Genomic DNA, 16,955 nt, shown 5'->3' with positions numbered 1-16,955 from the left:
CTGTCCCTGATCTACAAAGAGGTATTCTCTCCCTCTCCAGAGGGAATGCCTCTTCCAAATAAGAGACATTATTCCATCTTAATACGTTTTTTAATAATGTTTTTAACCCTTTTTAAAAGTTTTTTTTTAAAAAATGTTTTTAATGCTGTTTTGTCTTAATGTATTTTAAGATTTGTTTTTATGATGTTTTAAAGTGTTTTTAGTGCCTTGTTTGCCGCCCTTGGCTCCTGCTGGGAGGAAGGGCGGGATATAAATCTAATAAATAAATAAAATAAAATAAATAAATAAATAATAAGAATCTTGTGCATGCAGCAAGGAATACTACTTCTTAAATCGGGGATGGGGGATGCTATTGGACCTCTACTCTCATCACCTCTGACCATTGACCCTGCTGGCTGATAGAGTCCGACAACCAGTAGTGTAGTGGCAAATTCAAAAGTGCAGGATCGCGTCATGATAGCGACACCTTGGCCCCTCACAGCCATGCCCCGCTTTCCCTTGTCTGCCTTGCTCTCCGTGTTGTCTCCAAGTCCACACTACACCTCAACAGACATCCCTAGGAGCCAATGAGAATGGAAGGGGAGGCTGTGGGCTAGCTACTGAGAAGAGTCTTCTTGGGGACTGATTCACCTACTTTCACTCCAATTGGCTCCAATCAGCATGAAAGGCCAAAGACTCTTCTCCGTGGCTAACACACTCTCCTTTCATGATGATTGGCTTGTACATCGGGAAGTGGCTGGGACCCTGCACCCAAAAAGGTAAAGGGTCTATGACCCCCTGCAACCCCGTACAACGACATGCCTGCCAACAACATCTGGAGGGCCACAAGTTCCATGTGTCTGGCTGAGGACACTGGAAAGGGTAAGAATGTTTTTGTAAAGAAAAAATTAAGACAGCCACATTGTTATCAAGCTGCAGAAGAAGCGGCTGAGGGAGACTGTTCCGCCTCCCTTCCCTCAAAAGCAGCGCCTGCATTTTTAAACAGACACCCTGCCCCTCTTTCAACGGGAAAGGCCTGTTAATTAACCCCCAGGCAGGATTGAGAGCATCATTTGTAAGGCGATTAACATCATTCCCCCTCGCACAAAACACAGGCGTGCGTGAATGATCCTCTGCCAAGAGTCTCTCGCTCAGACAAAAGACAGGGACCCCCACGCACGATCCTCTGCCAAGAGTCTCTCGCTCAGACAAAAGACAGGGACCCCCACGTGCCCCCTTCTCCCAAGACGAGCAGCATGTGGGCAGGGAGGAGTTTGGGGGTGCCCTCCCCAATGGCCCAGCTCCACCCTCTCCTGGAGTGCTTTTGTCTGGCTAGAATGCGTCTTCGGACTGTGATGATGCCTCTCGCTTGCCTGCAAGGAAAACGGAGGGATACAGGCGGGTCTTGATTTCTGACCAGCTCGAAGGCAGCCGATTGTACAAAGGTTAAGCATCGCACCGGTTGCTCCACCCACTTTTGCCTCTGGCCCCAGCAACCCAGGCATGCGGCCCCCAGAAAGTTTCCATGAGTGAATGCGGCCTTCGGGCTAAAAAAAAAAGGGCTCCCTGTTCTTGATCTGATCAGGAGATGCAAGAGAGAGTGATCAGGGTCAGGTTTGCAGCCAGGAAAGGAGAGGTGGGGTTTTTTTTAAGCCTTCCCTCCCCCTAAGCTATGGGCACAACAAAAATGTCCTCCAGAGCGTGTTGCTGCAGGGAAGCAGCCACACAACTTTAGAGGCACAGGTGCAGGAGCTGGCCAGGAGAGGTGGCAACCCTGTTTTGGCAAAAAGCACAAGCATGAAATCGGCAGAGGTTCAACCCAGAGATGCACATTCTCCAGGATGAAACCAACATTTTTTTAAAAAGAAAAGACCACACTCTTTTGTTCTCCAGATCAACAAGGATTCTCACCAACCCTGGGACCCCTCAGTAAAAGGTGGGTTATAAATATTGCAATGCACACACACACACACTGCCCCGGGCTCCATAGTTGCAGTGGTGGCCAGCGGCTCCATGTCAGTGAGGTAGTGGAATCTGATTTGGGCTTTAGTCTGAACTTTCAAGGAGCTGTCCAAATAGCTGAACCCCCTTGGAAGTTTAGACCAAAACCTGGAGCGGATTCCACTGCCCCACCGACATGAAGCCACCAGCTGCCACTGCACAGCTGTGAAAAATTAGCGGCCAACATTTCCACTTTGTCACCAGGACAATCTCCAAAGGGGTAAAAGAGTCTGCTGCTGCTCACTCCCCCCATAGTAAATGTGTTAGCCTTTTGAGATGCCTCACAAGACTGTTGTGCTCACCCCATCACTGAGTATGAGCAAAGGATTTAGGGGTGGGGGGGAAGAAGCCTCCCCAAGTCATGATTAATTAAAAATAGTTATTTATATCCCACTTTTTAATCAGGAAAAAAAAAGATAGGAATTTTTAAAATACATAGAGTGACATGAGGGACTGGGAACAAAATATTGCACAAGGTTATCTTGCCCCCTGCCCAGTGTGAATGTTACTGTTCAGGGTGCCAGCCAGCTATGCCCTCCTCCAGGATACTCCATTCCATTCACACATTCATACGCCTAATATTGCAATGTTATTTGCATCCCCACTAAGAGGAGTGTTCCTCCTCAGGGTGCCAGCCATACCCTCTTTCAGGATACTCCATTCCACTCCCCCCCCCACACACACAAAGAGCTTCCTAGTGACATTCAAGAGCAACCAACTCCCAAGCATGGTGTCTTCTCATTTCCCCTCCCAGGATTTTCTCCTCCCTTCGCCTCTTCCCCACTTTTTAAACTTGCTCCTTGCTTTTTCTCTAAGGAAAAAATCTAACAAGAAAGCTTCGCTGGTGGAACACCAGCTCTGAACTTCCTGTTTGGAGATGTAGTACATCAGCTTGCCGTTCCATCAAATATTGTCAAGGTAGGCCTTCCGCAACCTGGAGCCGTCCAGTTGTTTCGTACTACAACTCCCATCAGCCCCAGCCAGCGACTAGTCTGACCAGCAGCAGCTTCTCAAGGTCTCGGGCAGAGAAGGCCCTTGGCCACCCCTCTTACTCAAGATTCTCGTAACAGGAGATGTCACAGAGCAAACCTGGACCCTTCTGAGGACATCAGAAGAGCCCGGACTGCTGGACTTGGCCAGTGGCCCATCTGCTCTGGCTTCCTGTTCTTACAGTGGCCAACCAGATGCCGCTTCTGGGAAACCCATAAGCAGGACCTGGGGGCAACAGCCACTCTCTCCACTTGTGATTCCCAGAGGCCTCCGACAGCGGAGGGAGACCACAGCCGTTGTGGCGAGTAGCCACCAAGAGCCTTCTCCTGCTGCATGAGTCTGCCTAACTCTCTTTGAAAGCCACCCAAAGCTGGTGGCTGTCACTGCCTCTTACAGGGACCAATTCCGGAGTTGAACTACGCGGCGCATGAAGAAACCCTTCCTTTCGTCTGCCCCGAATTCTTGCAACAGATTCCTAAACACAAACCCTGCACAATCTCCTCACTGGCCTTGCAAACACCTCCTGCTTCTTTCCTGACACTCTCGTCACCATCAGAACAAAGCAAGTGCACCCACAAGATGCACATGAACATGAAGAACCCAGGAGGCAAGCACGTTCAGCTGGAAACCTTGACACAAGTCAGGTCTCCTCGGAAGCTGGTGGAAATCAGTGGGGGTTTCGCCTCAAGCAAGAACACTTATGCCGCAAACCCGCAGAGACTAGGAGGCAGAGTACTTTTGCCTGTCTGCATGGTCTCAGGTTCAGCCCCCAATGGCATCTCCAGGTAGGACTGGGAACATCCCCTGCCTGAAACCCTGGAGAGCCGCTGCCAGTCAGTGTGGGCAATACTGAGCTACAGAGGCTTGCTATAAGACATGCAGAAGGTCACAGGTTCGATCCTGGCATCCCCAGGCAGGCCTGCGGGGGGGAAAAATCCTGGAGAGAGCTACTGCCAGCCGGTTGGACCAATACTCTGACCCTGGGTGAGCCATGTTCCTATTTGAACCCTTCATTCAAGCACCTGGAGCACTAGAATCTTGCTTTCTTTTCAAGAGCAAGGACCACACCTCTAGGGCAGAGCACCTGCTCTGCATGCAGAAGGTCCCCGAGTCATCTCCAGGTCCGGCTGGGAATGCCCCCTTGCCCCAAACCCTGGCCAGCCGCTGCCAGTCAGTGTGGGTATTCCTGAGCCAAAGGTCTGGCAAAAACTGTCCTTGGCTCAGCGGCAGAGCCTCTGCTTTGCCCACAAAAGGTCCCCGGTTCAGTGCCCACAGGCATCTCCGGGTAGGGCTGGGAAAGTTACTCCCTGCCTGCAGCCCCAGAGAGCTGCTGCCGGTCAGTGTCAACAACGCTGAGCTGGATGGACCAAGGGCCTGACTCGGTGGAAGCCGGCTTCCACTGTTCCTGAGCTTACAGCGGCTCTCCGTCCCACCCTGGGAAGCGAGCAGGCGGCCTCACTCACCTGCCAGGACCCGGAGGGGATCTCGCCGAACCTCCCGAGGCCGCCGACGGCGTAGCAATCGTGCAGGATGCGGCGCAGGGACTCCGAGCAGTGCCACAGCAGTCCGAAGCTCACCTCGCCGCCGCCTTCGCTGCTTCCCAGGGCGGCGGCCGCCACCACCACCCGCCGAGCGCCCCCGCGGTCCTTGACGATCCACGCCGGCGAGAGGAAGCTGAAGCTGCAGACGGCCACGAGGCAGGACGACAAGAGGACCCAGAAGCAGCCCACGCCGCTGAACATCCTCGGGAGAAGGGCGGCGGCGGGAGGCGGCCGGCCCAGCGAGCCCGTCGCGGAAGCGGCCGATGCAGCCGCCGTGCGCTCCCGCAACAGCAGCGCCGCCACCGCATCCACGCGCCCGGCCGCGGCTCTCTTCTTCTTCTCCTCCTCCTCCTTCTGGCGCGCCGGCATAGAGCGGGGCGGGGGGGAGCTCAGCAAGGCGCGCCCCCTTGCTGGCTCACCTCGGCCTCGGCCCCGGCGACGGAGGGGCACGAGACGAGGCCCGCCGGCCACACACACACGTGGCGCAGAGGTGGCGCTTTGGAGAGGTCCGGCGCGCCCTTGGGGAGGTTTGGCGAGCCCGTGCGCTTTCGGCGCGGCCAGCAGGTGCGCTCGCCGCCTCCCTCTCCCGCCGAGGGTTTTGCTTGGGCTTCGCCCCCGGTGGGCGTCTCCCTGGAGCCAGCCTCGGCGTCACGTGGAAGCTCGCCGGCAAAAAGAGGGGGGCGGCCCACCGGCCCGCCCTACCCAGCGCAGCTTTCCCAGCTCTCGCCGGGACGCAAACTCGGAAGAGGCGAGGACGCGAAAAAACCTAGGGAGAGCCTGCGGCTGGATCGGGCCAGAGGGGGCCCATCTCCTGCGGCGTCCCGTTCCCCCAGATGCTCCAATGGGAAGCCCGCAAGCCGGGCCGGAGCGCAACTCTTCCCACCGGCAATTCCCAGCAACTGGCGTCCAGAGACATCCTGCCTCCGACAGCGGGAGGACAGCACAGCCGTCGTGACTGGTAGCCGCTGATGGGGTCCGTTTAGTTCTGCGCCCTGTTCTCCCGGAGGCGAATCAGCGGTACGACAACGGCGCCAGTGACCTCGGGAGGTGGTGGGCTCTCCAACACTGGAGACCTTCAAGAGGCAGCTGGACAGCCGCCTGTCGGGGATGCTTTCATTCGGATTCCTGCATGAGCAGGGGGTTGGACTGGATGGCCTTACAGGACCTCTCCAACTCCAAGGTTCTGTGATTCCCCCGCCCCCATGGGAAGCCCGCAAGCAGGACCTGACCGCAACTCCCCGCTTGCGAGTCCCAGCAACGGGCATTCAAGGGCATCCTGCCTCTGACAGCGGAGACGGAACAGAGCCATGGTGGCTGGTAGCCACTGACAGCCTTGCCCTTCAGGAACTGGTGGAATCTCCCTTTAAACCCACCCAACTTGGTGGCCAGCCTCTGCGAGCAAATGCCCCGAGTTTAACTCTGCCCTGTGTTGCAGAAGCCCTGTCCTGTCTCTCTCCTGAATCTTCCAACATTCAGCTTCATTGGATGTCCACCAGTTCTAGTGCTAGTAAAAAAAACTTCTCTCTGTCCACTTTTTCCAGCCCAGGCCTGATTTCATATACGTACCTCTATCACCCCCCTTGCTCCCCTACTCTTCTAAACTAACAAGCCCCAGTTGTTGTGACCTTTCTCTTTCGCCTGCCTTCCATTAAAATGCCAAGGCACGCTTTGCTTTTCCGTGCACACATGGCAAGAGGTGCTTTCAGGCACCCCCTTACTTGCGAGAAAGTGCAACAGCTCCCCCTAGGTATTTTTTTTATTTGAGAGAGGCTGTAAATGCACTTTTTTAAAAAAGGGAGCGGGCATAGGGGACGTGTTTCCCAGTAAAATGTTTGGATTTCACATTGGCAGCTCACTCCTGGGTAAATTTACTCAAGAAGTCATTGGGCTTGATTTCCAGCAAGTCAGCATAGGGTTACAGTTTGGGGGTGATATCTAGTGTTAGGCATATTGACAGTAGACCCATTGGGTTGGATCCAACATTAATCATGCTCTAGAGCAGCCTTTCCCAACCAGTGGGCCTCCAGATGTTGTTGGACCACAATTTCCATCTTTCCTGACCATTGGCAATGCTGGCTGAGGCTGATGGGAGTTGTGGTCCAACAACATCTGGAGGCCCACTGGTTGGGAAAGGCTGCTCTAGACCCATTGCAATGAATGGACATGACCAACGTAGGCCCCTTCATTTCAATGGGTCTTCTCTGAAGAGAATTGATTGGAAATCAACACTTAGCTGCAACATTTCTTTTCTTAATTAACTGTTGTTTTTCATTTTTGAGGTTTCTAAACCTCAAATTAAACAGCAAATTTCATATTAGAGGTGCACTGCTTTTGGACATGGAGGCTCTACTTAAATTTAGCCACCCTTATGGACACCAACAAGAGCCAGTGTGGCATAGTGGTTAGAGAGTCGGACTATGACCAGGAAGACCGGGGTTCGAATCCCCACACAGCCACAAAGCTCCCTGGGTGACCTTGGGCCAGCCACTGCCTCTCAGCCTCAGAGGAGGGCAATGGGAAACCCCCTCTGAATACCGCTTACCATGAAAACCCTATTCATACAGTCGCCGTAAGTCGGGATCGACTTGGAGGCAGTCCATGGACACCAACAGGTCTCTCCCTTAGCACAGGTCCAATCCCCTTTCAAAACCATATCAGCAAGTGGCCACACCCCTAGGAAGTGGGTTTGGGTTAGGGTTACCATTGGGGCAGGTAGGGCAGAAGGCAAGGGAGCCCAGCAGTAGGCGGAGCCAGAGGCAATGACTGGTGCAGCCAGAGCCAATATCAGGTGGAGCTATCCACTGACTGGTTATAAGAAGGCAGGCAGGCGGGTGCTGGCTGAGGTTGGTGGGGTAGTGCCCAGTTTCCCTAACGGACCAGCCTAGGGCAAATGGAGCACCCTGGAGAGCTGCTGCCAGCCAGTGTCGACAATATTGAGCTAGATATACTGATGGCCTGACTCAGCAGAAGTTTCCCTGCTATATCCCCTACCAACTCTACCACTGTTAAAAAAGTGCACCAGGAAATGAGAAAATTTACACACACACACACACACACACACACACACGCGCGCACGCACGCACACGCACGCACGCACGCACGCACGCACACACACACACACACACACACACAGAGAGGGAGACAGAGAGAGAGACAGAGAGAGAGAGACAGAGAGGTACACCAGGAACAGATCTGGATCAGAGAGAGGGAAAAGGCAAATAAAAGTAATTTTGGAACTTAGCCTTTGCGTTATTTATAAATAACCGGGCATAGGATTGAGTTTGTGAAGATATCGCTGAGCAGGTGAAGCTTCACCTTGCAAAAGAGAAGTTTTTGAAGGTGATTAAATTTGCAAAGAAGGTGTCCAAGCGCCCCCTGGTGGTTTTTTCAGGAGAACAGTTTGGGATGCTGAAAAAATAAGACTGGCCCCCAAAAAGGTGATTAGTTATTGGAAGTTGAGGCTGCACTCCATGTCCGTCCCAAGACATTTTGCTGTCCTGGAGAGCTGCTACCAGACAGTGTAGACAATACTGAGTGAGATGGACCAATGGTCTTACTCAGTATAAGGCAGTATCCTATGCCCCTAGGATGCATAGTCCCTGAGGCTGGTCAAGTCATTTTGACACCTCAAGCAGAAAATACCACAAGTGCCCCTACCTGGGAGTAAAAACACAACAGTAATAAATTAAACAAAATAAAAATTTGCTGTGCTTTCATGACATCAGCTGAAATCAGTCTAACTGCCTCCAAGGTAGACTACAGCAATGCATTGTACATGGGGCTGCTTCTGAATACTGTTTGGAAACTCTGGCTGGTGCAGCACCCACAAGCTAGATTGTTAACTGTAACAAAGAAGTGTGGGAACATATAACACTGGTTCTGCTCTGATTGGACAGGCTGCTAATTTGTGCCTGGGCCCAATTCCAAGTGCTGGTTTTGACCTTTAACGCCTTATACAGCTCGGGACCTCTTTATATACCTAAAGGGCCACCTTTCCGCATTGGAACCTGTCCAGACCCTGAGATAGTCACCTGAGGCCCTTATCTGTGTGATGAAAGAACGGAGCCTTTTCTGTAGTAGCTCCCTGTTTATGGAATGCTCTCCCTAGGCAGGCCCTCCTGGAGCCAACCTTGTCTTCGTTTCAGTGCCAGGCAACTATGTTTTTCTTTTCCCAGGCATTTGGGTAGCACCAGTGCTATGGCTGCACAGTAAAATCTGTGTGGGTGTGTACAGCACCCGAAACTCAAACAGATGCCACAGAGCTCCCCGCTGTCTCCTCCTCCGCCAGCCCCGCCGGCTTCCCATGACTTGGATTGCTCCGTAAGGCCTCCTGATAAGTTGGTATCTGTAGGAGGGCCTCGCCTTCAGAGCGCAGTGATCAACTGGGTATATAAGGAATAGGACGGTCTTTCAGGTATCCTGGTCCCAAGTTGTATAGGGCTTTGTACACCAAAACTAGAACCTTGAACTCAGCCTGGTAGCAAATGGGTAGCCAGTGCAATTCTTTCAGCAGCCAGGTGACATGTTAGTGATACCCTGCCCCAGTGAGCAGTCTCGCTGCCGCATTTTGCACCAGCTGCAACTTCCGGACCAACCTCAAGGGCAGCCCCACATAGAGCACATTACAGTAATCCAGCCTGCAGGTTACCAGTGCGTGGACAACAGTAGTCAGGCTATCCCGGTCCAGAAATGGCCGCAGCTGTCTTATCAACCGAAGCTGGTAAAAGGCACTCCTAGCCACGGAGGTCACCTGGGCCTCTAGCGACAAAGATGGATCCAGGAGCACCCCCAGACTACAAACCTGCTCTTTCTATGCAAAAAGGTATCTATGTCTATTATACATATTGTTGCTGTAATAATATCACCTACCTCACAGGGTTGTTGTGAGCATAAAATGAAGAGGGGGAGAACCATGTACACCAATATTGAGCTCCTTGGAGGAAAGGTGATATATAAATGTAACATATTATTATTAAATTTATGTCCAGCCCTTCCTCTCAAAGAAGCCAAGGGCGGCAAACCAGAAGGGATAAAAACAATAAAGCTATGTTAATAACCATAACATAGTATAATTATAGATCATACAGAGAAGTTCGTATATTATAGATTCTATAACATCTATACAGGCGCATCAGGGTTCGCTGTATGACGGCAGGTTAGGGTTTTGCCCTTATCCAAAATGTCTGAAGCAGAACCGCTTCTAGCGAGGGACGCTTCTTCCCAGTCGAGAGCGTCGTTCCCTTACACAAGATGGCTGCCTTGAGGCTTGGGACGGCTGGGAGGGAAAAAAAAAACTTGCCCTCTCCTAAGATGGCCGCCGGGCCGCTCTCTTGGGTGCCGCGCCCTCATCCAAGGTGGCTTCCTCAAACACACACAGACGCACATCTCAACAGAAAAGACGGTTTTCCCGCGCTTTGATTGGCCGTCAGCCCTCCCCGACGCCAAGACGGCCATGCCGCTTGAGGGCAAAAGCAGCCGGCCGGTTACCGTTGGCTGTTGGCTTCCCCCCCCCCCCGCGCGGTTTTAAATTACCCGAGATGCTCCGCGAGGCCTGTCCCCTCCTCAACCGTTCGACCCCCGGAAGAAGGAGCTTGCGCGGCGGTTGTTGCCAACATGGCGGCTGCCTCCTCCGTCGTGAGGGGAGCGGGAGGCGGCGGCGGCGGCACCGGAGGCGGCGGTGGTGGTTGCAGGAGGAGCAGGAGGAAGGCGCTGCCCCAGGAGCCCTGAGAGGGAGACGGGACCGCCTTGGCCTCCACGACGCCTCCCTCTCCCCGCGCCGCCATGTCCTTCTTCAGGAGGAAAGGTAAGCCAGGGTGGGGGGAGGGGTCGCCGGGAGGTCAAAGGGGGCGGGGCCTCCGTAGTGAGGAAGGGTCTGCCGGAGGGAAATGGGGTGTCTGTGGTTCCGTGTGAGGAGGGGGCTTAATTAAAGGGGTTTTTAAAGGGGAATGGGGTGTCTCTCTTAGGTGGGGGGGAAAGGGGGCCTCTGATTCCGTGTGTGAGATGGGGGGGTGGAGGGGGAAGAGGAAGGGGGTGTTCCTGAGTGGGGGGAGTAAGAAAAGGTATATTTAAAGGGGAAGGAGAATGGGATGTCTGTCATAGTGGAGGGGAAAGGGGGTGTCTGTGATTCTGAGTGTGAGGAGGGGGCTTAAGAAAAGAGGGTGTTTTTTGTCGGGAAGGGGAATGACTGTTTCTGAGTGGGGGGCGCACAGTAAGGAGGGAGGCTCTTTGAGGGGAAAAGGGGGTGTCTGTCTTCCTGACTGTGAAAAAGGGACTTAATAAACCAAGACTTGAGGGGTGAGAGGAATGGGGCTGTCTTTCCAAGTTGGCACAATAAGGAGGGGGCTTTTTGAGAGTGAAGGGGTGTGTGGGTCTGTGTTCCTGTGTGTTGGAATAAGGAGGGGGGATTGGAAAGGGGTGGTGTGGTGCTGGTGTTCCTCTTTGGGGGCACAATGAAGAGGGAGGGGGCTCTGGAGGCTAAAGGGAAGTGGGGAGGTTTAATAAAAGGGTGGTTTTTTAATGTGGGGGTACACAAGCATCGAGGCTTTGGATGGGCAAAGGGAGAGGAGAGAAAAGGGGCTGTGTCCCTGGGGGGGTACATAAAGGAGATTTTGTGATGCTGAAGGGGTGAGGTGCTGTGTGGTCAGCTAAGGGAGAGGAGAGTGGCTGGGTGCGTCTGTATTTCTGATCATGGGGATTACGTGCCCTCCGAAAGGGGGTGTCTTTATGTCTTTGGCTATAACAGGCAGGCTGTACGTGCGTAAGTGGTCTGTGTGTGCGGAAGTGTTGCAGTTGGAGGGTGTCTTTGCAACTTGGCGGGTAGATTGGTCTGGATGCACAAGTTGGGGGGGGAACTTGGGGAGACTGGGGTAAACATGGGGTTGGAATGGGAGCGCATCAGTGATTTGGATCAATGGGGGGGTTGGGGATCTGTGGCAGGAGGAGGAGCAGATGTTTGTGACTGGGAACTGGTGGTCTGAGCAAAGGAGGAGTTTGGGGCAGCAAAAGTCGATGGCCTGCCTTTGGGGGGACTTTGGTTGGCTGTTTGGGGGAACAGAATTAAAGCAGCGATCAGGAATGGGCTTGTGGGTGTTAAAGGGATGCTAGTCTGGGAGTAAGAGAAGTCAGAAGGAGACATTGTGGCTGGGTCGGTTTAGCTCCATTGGACCTGTGTCATGGGGAATACAGAAACTGGGTAGAGATGGGAGCAGCGGAATCCAAGGAATGGGGTGTCATCCTTCTTTAATTCCCCCGCAAAGCAGCCCAGACAGCCGAAGGGGGCAGGATAAGGCTTTTCAGCTGAACAGGCCACTGAAAGTGTTTGAAGTTCCCTCTGAATCAGCAGGACGCTTCAACTCCGGCCTTTATCGCTAATTTGTCTCCAAACACGCCCAGCACCATGCACCAGGGCACACGTGAATGTCCTTGAGCACCTTGGTTTTTACTCTTGGCGCCTGCAGCAGTGTGCTTTTGTCCCTGAACTGTGGGATCCTGGTGGGGTTAGCATTGAGCTGACTACTTCGAAATGCTAGGATAATTAGCAGCAGTCAAGCTTGAATGAATTATAGTCAATGAATCAAGACAACAAACAGCCATGAAACAAGGAGCCACTTTATAATTGCTTCTTCGTTAACTAGAACAATTTCCTACAGCTTTCCTAGCCTGTAGACTTAAAACCTGAGGCTGCGTGTCTGAGGAGGTTGCATTCATGTTAGGGATTCAGCTTCTCTCTAATTTGGAAGCAATCCTCAGTTTAATAATTTGGATTGCATGATTTGAACTGGTGGTTCATCTGCAAAGGCTTGACAGTGACTGGCTTAGAACTAGCAAAGCGATATTTGCAATTGCATAACTTTGCGTGGCCACGGGGAGAGATTATCCAAAGCCATATATGCAAAGCGAAAAATATTTTCAAGTTCAATAGTAAGTTGTTAAACAAAAACAATTGCAACATTGTGGGGAAGGTTTCTGTATTATGTAATGCCTATAGTGTAACTTGAGATGTTTTCTGATTGTCTATTGTGTTAAAAGAGACCAAGCACCCTAAGGAAAAAAAAAGGGGGCCGAGTCCTTTCTAGAAGAATTTCGGAGACATGACTTCTACAGAACAAGGCAGGTGGTGTTGCTGTGAAATGTTGGTAGTGATGGATTCAGGATCCTCCTTCTTGATCCTTTTTTTAAGAAGAGGATTTATGACTTATAAGGCCTTTTCCAGGTCTGGTCAGCCCACTGTGATAGGAAACCTTCCTGTGTCAGCTTTTGGTTGTGTTCGGCTGCCAGAACCAGGTTTTTAACTAAACGTTTTTCATTCTTCAGTGCGGTGTTGTGGATTTCAGGCTTTTACATATTGCTTAGCCTTGCTAACGTTACTGGTGGTGGAGTGTGTGTTTGCTTGTAGAGATAAGACATGATACAAACATGATGAATACACTTTCATCAAGACAGTAGAAGTTGCTGGTTATCAAGTATGTTTCACAGTTGTGAGGATGGCATTAAAATATCTCTGTCCAGATACGTGCTGTTAAGCCCTCATATTTCTGGGCTCCTACTGGGAGGAAGGGCAACATATAAATCTAATTAATAACAATAATAATAATAATTTTTCCAAAGAGAGTACAGGAGAAATATTACAGAACGAGGAAATAATGAAATGCGCCTGTTAGCATTTTCTGAATTGTGTTGATAAAGTTGTGGATTGCATAATGCACATTTCCTCTTTGTGTGTTAGACTTTTGATGGGGATTGTTTCCCTGTTACAAAGCAGTAGTCCAACTGATTTTAAAGTGTGTGGCTTTTTGTGAGAGTCAACATCTGATGCGCGGGCTAACTTTTTCTGTTCAGCACATTCATGTGCAGTGGCCTTGTCTTAACAGACACAAACCCTGCACTGAAAATGGCTATTTTGCTTCCCCTGCCCCACCCTTGCTAGCTGCTCCCCACTTATGGAATTCCCACCCCTGTGGCCAGCGTAGGCATCACACAGCCTGTCTTTTCACCAGGGCAAAGAAGAGAGAAAGCTGTACATTTCCTTCCTAGGGTGTGGTGTCTCCATTTTTGCCCTTTATTGTATTTAAGGGTGACAGTGGCATGAACATCAACCAGGGTTCTTTAACAAACTCACTCCCTGGTTCACAAATCTCTGTATAATTTCTGTATATAAGGTTGCTGTTCTTCCTGTGCCAGTTTCTGGAACTTTGCTAATCTCAAGTGTTTTCCTGAAACACCATTGCGAACTTTTGTGTTTTCAGGAATAACACAATCTTGACGCTCAGGTTAGCCGTGCAACTTGCGTTCTGGGATCAGTCCCGAATGGTTAGGATAGGAATCCCAGAGTAGGCATTATAGGGCTTGCATGCCATATCTGACCCACCAAGACTTTGCACTTGACCTCTGGTCACTCATTGGTGCTCTGCCCTTTCCAGAACAGGGGAAAAGAACCAAAAAAATCTGAAGGGAAATGTTTGGTGTCTGGGTGCTCTTTGCTGAGACACCTACTCTCTGTGCAGTGATCTTTGCTTGCTTTTAGCCCTGTTATCACCCAGGACAAGAAAGCGTTGCTCAGATACTTGATAGCAAAGCGGCAGCAGACTTGAGGCGGGCATAAATGTGGCACCTGCTTGGTGGCACCCAGAGTTTTCCTAGGAGGCATCTCTAAAGCCAAAACACCCAGAGCTGTTGGACTCTAAACACAAGGCGCTGCAACTGCAAAACGAGTTTGGCGCCTGGGCAGCTGGTGACAGTGGCATCCCCATTGCCCTCCTCCTTAGGCGTTCTGCTCCTTGATGTCGGCCCAGAGTCAGAATTCAGACCCCCCTGCATTTTGGAGCCAAGATACCCACCGAGAGCTATTATACACTGCAGCCTGCCTTGGGAATGTATTGCTTCAGAATGCAGGGGGCACGGGTGGAGGTAAGTAAGCTTGAATGCCTCCCCATGTCAAAAGTTCCCTGTACACAGAAAGCAAGCCTCTCAGGAAGGAATGCTCAGTTTGAATCCTCCTTTTTACGCTAGAGTTCCAACAGGCAAGGATATTCTGTTTCTGCAGGGAAGCTGACAGCCATGTGATCCTCCCCCTCCGGTCTGAAGGGGTGCAATCCAGGAGGAGCTGTTCCATGGCATAATTCTGGAAAAAAACAATACTTTGGCTCCCTGCCTAGGATAGACATCTGTGTGAGGCTCTTTGTGACAAAACCTCTGCTTTCTTCCAGCCTAATGGGATGCCATCGTAAAGAAAGTGTTGTGAGACTTCCTCTTTTCTTAAAGCGAGCTTTCAAGTCATCCAGCCCTTCTGCTTCTGCAGGCTGAGAGATTCAGGACCATACCGGGTGGGGCAGAGCGAATCACGGCTGCTTTGACAGGCTTGATAGTGACCTGAGTTATACCTTCTCCTTTCCTTGACGGAGAAGGGGGACGTTTTAAACCTAAATATGGGAAAACTTGTTGGTAGGCTTCATGTTGCCAGAAGGTGCTTTGGGCACACAGCTGTATTCCTTTACAAATTTATTATTTGTTTGTTTGATTTATATCCCACCGTTCCTCCCAGCAGGTGCCCAGGGCGGCAAATGCATCAGCATAGAGAAAGGCAGGACTGTAACCCCAGGTATCATCTGGGGCTTTTTCAGAAACGTTGGAGGACCGAACAGGGTTGACAAAAGTCAAAATTGGGAGGCATTGTAGAGAGATGCCTCGGCTGAGGAGCTTAAAAAAAAAAAGCTTTGTGCCTCTTTTATTTCTTTGCCACATATATATGCCACCCAATAGCAATGTTCTCCAGGCAGTTTCCAGTATAAATAAAATATTAAAATGCAAAAAAATCTACCGTAACAATACAGTTGTAGTTTTAAAGTAATTAAAAAAAAAGATTTTAAGAGATCTTAAAAAGCCTGATGGGGGGAGGTCTTTGCCTGGTGTTAAAATGACTCCATAATAGGCTTCAGGGCAAGTCTCTAGATAATTGGATATTGAAAAGTGTGAACCAGCAGACAGAACTGACCGGGTGAAGTTTTGAAATGTTGACTGCCAGAGTCTTCAAGGAAACAGGAAGACAAACCTGCATTTGGGGATTACTAAAGATACAAGCCAACCACCTGATTAAGGAAGAGATGCTCACTGAGCATTAAGAAGCCTAGTCCATTTGTTGTATCTTTCACATACATTTTTAAGTTGGGGAGTGATGCAGTCTTTTGAGTTTCACAGAACACTTTATATAGCAGAATGTTTCTGAGCATCTTAGCTTTCATGGCCCTTCACTACTCTGTTTGGGCCTAATGAGGAAAATCCGACTTCTTTGACATAGCCGTAGATATTCGAAGCAGTCTCTGTTTTTCAATATGATTTAGGACCCCAGCACTAAATCTAGTAGTAATGCCACTGGCTGTATTTTGGATGTCTGCAAGTAAGTGAGCTTTCTGAATCAACAGGAAGTCTTATCTGCTGCACAACCGTAATGACTTAAGAGACACACCTAGGAAAGTTAAGCACAGCAACTTCATATCTCCTGTTCTTTGGGACCAACCTGCCAGCCCGCGTTTGCTAAAATATCCACAAAGCTTGCTTTGCTGGCCCACAGAGACATTTGGAGCCACCTTGCTCACTCATGCCTATGGGAGATGAATGGTGTGGAAGGAGAGGGAGCAGAGAGCAAACCTTCCCAGCCTGTGCACCTGGAAGTGATTCCTGCTTGCCACTGGCAACCAGCCTAGCAGACATTTCCTTTTCTACAGCATGTATTAATACTACCTGGAGGTTTTGTGATACTTTCCTCAGGGTGGATAGGCTGAGAGTCTGCAGCTACCTATGGGTGGTTCCCTGTGTCAATGGTGAGTGCCTTATTTGACAACCTTAAACAACAGTGGGTTGCATCCAGTGATAGTCATGCTCAGAGTGGGCCCATTGGAATTAATGGGCATGACGAGCAGATCCATTCATTTTAATGGGTCTGCTCTGAACGGAAAGTTGGATGCAACCCACTCTTTGTTGTAGTGGCAACTTTACTACAGTATGTGCAAATCATTCATTTGTCTCCTGCCACCCTTCCTCTTAAAGGAGCCCAGGGCAGCAAAATGTAGCCGGCGTCTGTATTTCCGGCTTGGGAGCCCTCTCGTGCTTGCGGCTGGCAGCAATAACAGAAATGTTTAGGTGTAACCAGAGGTGCAGGCGGCCTCAGGTGGTGACACGAGTGACGTTTGTGTTCCTGGCAGGAAGGTAGTAATTAGGAAGACATAAGACAGCAGCATCTACACGGGGGAGGTTGGGAGAGAGCCAGCGTGGTGTAGCCATCGGGGTGGGAGGACCCGAGTCCAAATCCCCATGTAGCCGTGATCCTTGCTAGGTAATGGACTATTCACACACACTCTCTCAGCCTAACCAACCTTGCAGGCTTGTTATGAGGATAAAAGGGGGGCACCCATGACAGCCACCCTGAGCTCATTGGAAGAAGGGCAGGTT

At 50.8% G+C, this 16,955-nt stretch overlaps 2 protein-coding genes across 2 annotated transcripts in view; one reads left to right on the top strand and one right to left on the bottom strand.

The window, feature by feature from the left end:
• The window catches only part of LHFPL7 (LHFPL tetraspan subfamily member 7), a 90,825-nt gene extending 80,531 nt beyond the window's left edge, over positions 1-10,294 (bottom strand). The window contains exons 1-3 of the mRNA XM_061605513.1: positions 10,044-10,294; positions 5,214-5,277; positions 4,434-5,141 (exon numbers count right to left, since the gene is read on the bottom strand). Of these exons, the coding sequence (XP_061461497.1) occupies positions 4,434-5,141; positions 5,214-5,277; positions 10,044-10,294 (1,023 nt within the window). The remainder of the gene's footprint in view (positions 1-4,433; positions 5,142-5,213; positions 5,278-10,043) is intronic.
• Positions 10,055-16,955, top strand: part of AKAP10 (A-kinase anchoring protein 10) — a 29,593-nt gene continuing 22,692 nt past the window's right edge. Inside the window, exon 1 of the mRNA XM_061604680.1 lies at positions 10,055-10,314. Within this exon, the coding sequence (XP_061460664.1) occupies positions 10,293-10,314 (22 nt within the window). The 5' untranslated portion in view covers positions 10,055-10,292. The remainder of the gene's footprint in view (positions 10,315-16,955) is intronic.

This window comes from Rhineura floridana, chromosome 21, assembly GCF_030035675.1.
Source record: "Rhineura floridana isolate rRhiFlo1 chromosome 21, rRhiFlo1.hap2, whole genome shotgun sequence".
In the NCBI taxonomy this organism is placed as follows: domain Eukaryota; kingdom Metazoa; phylum Chordata; class Lepidosauria; order Squamata; family Rhineuridae; genus Rhineura; species Rhineura floridana.
Note: the sequence above shows the minus strand (reverse complement) of the source record. Positions and strands in the feature narration are given on the sequence as shown.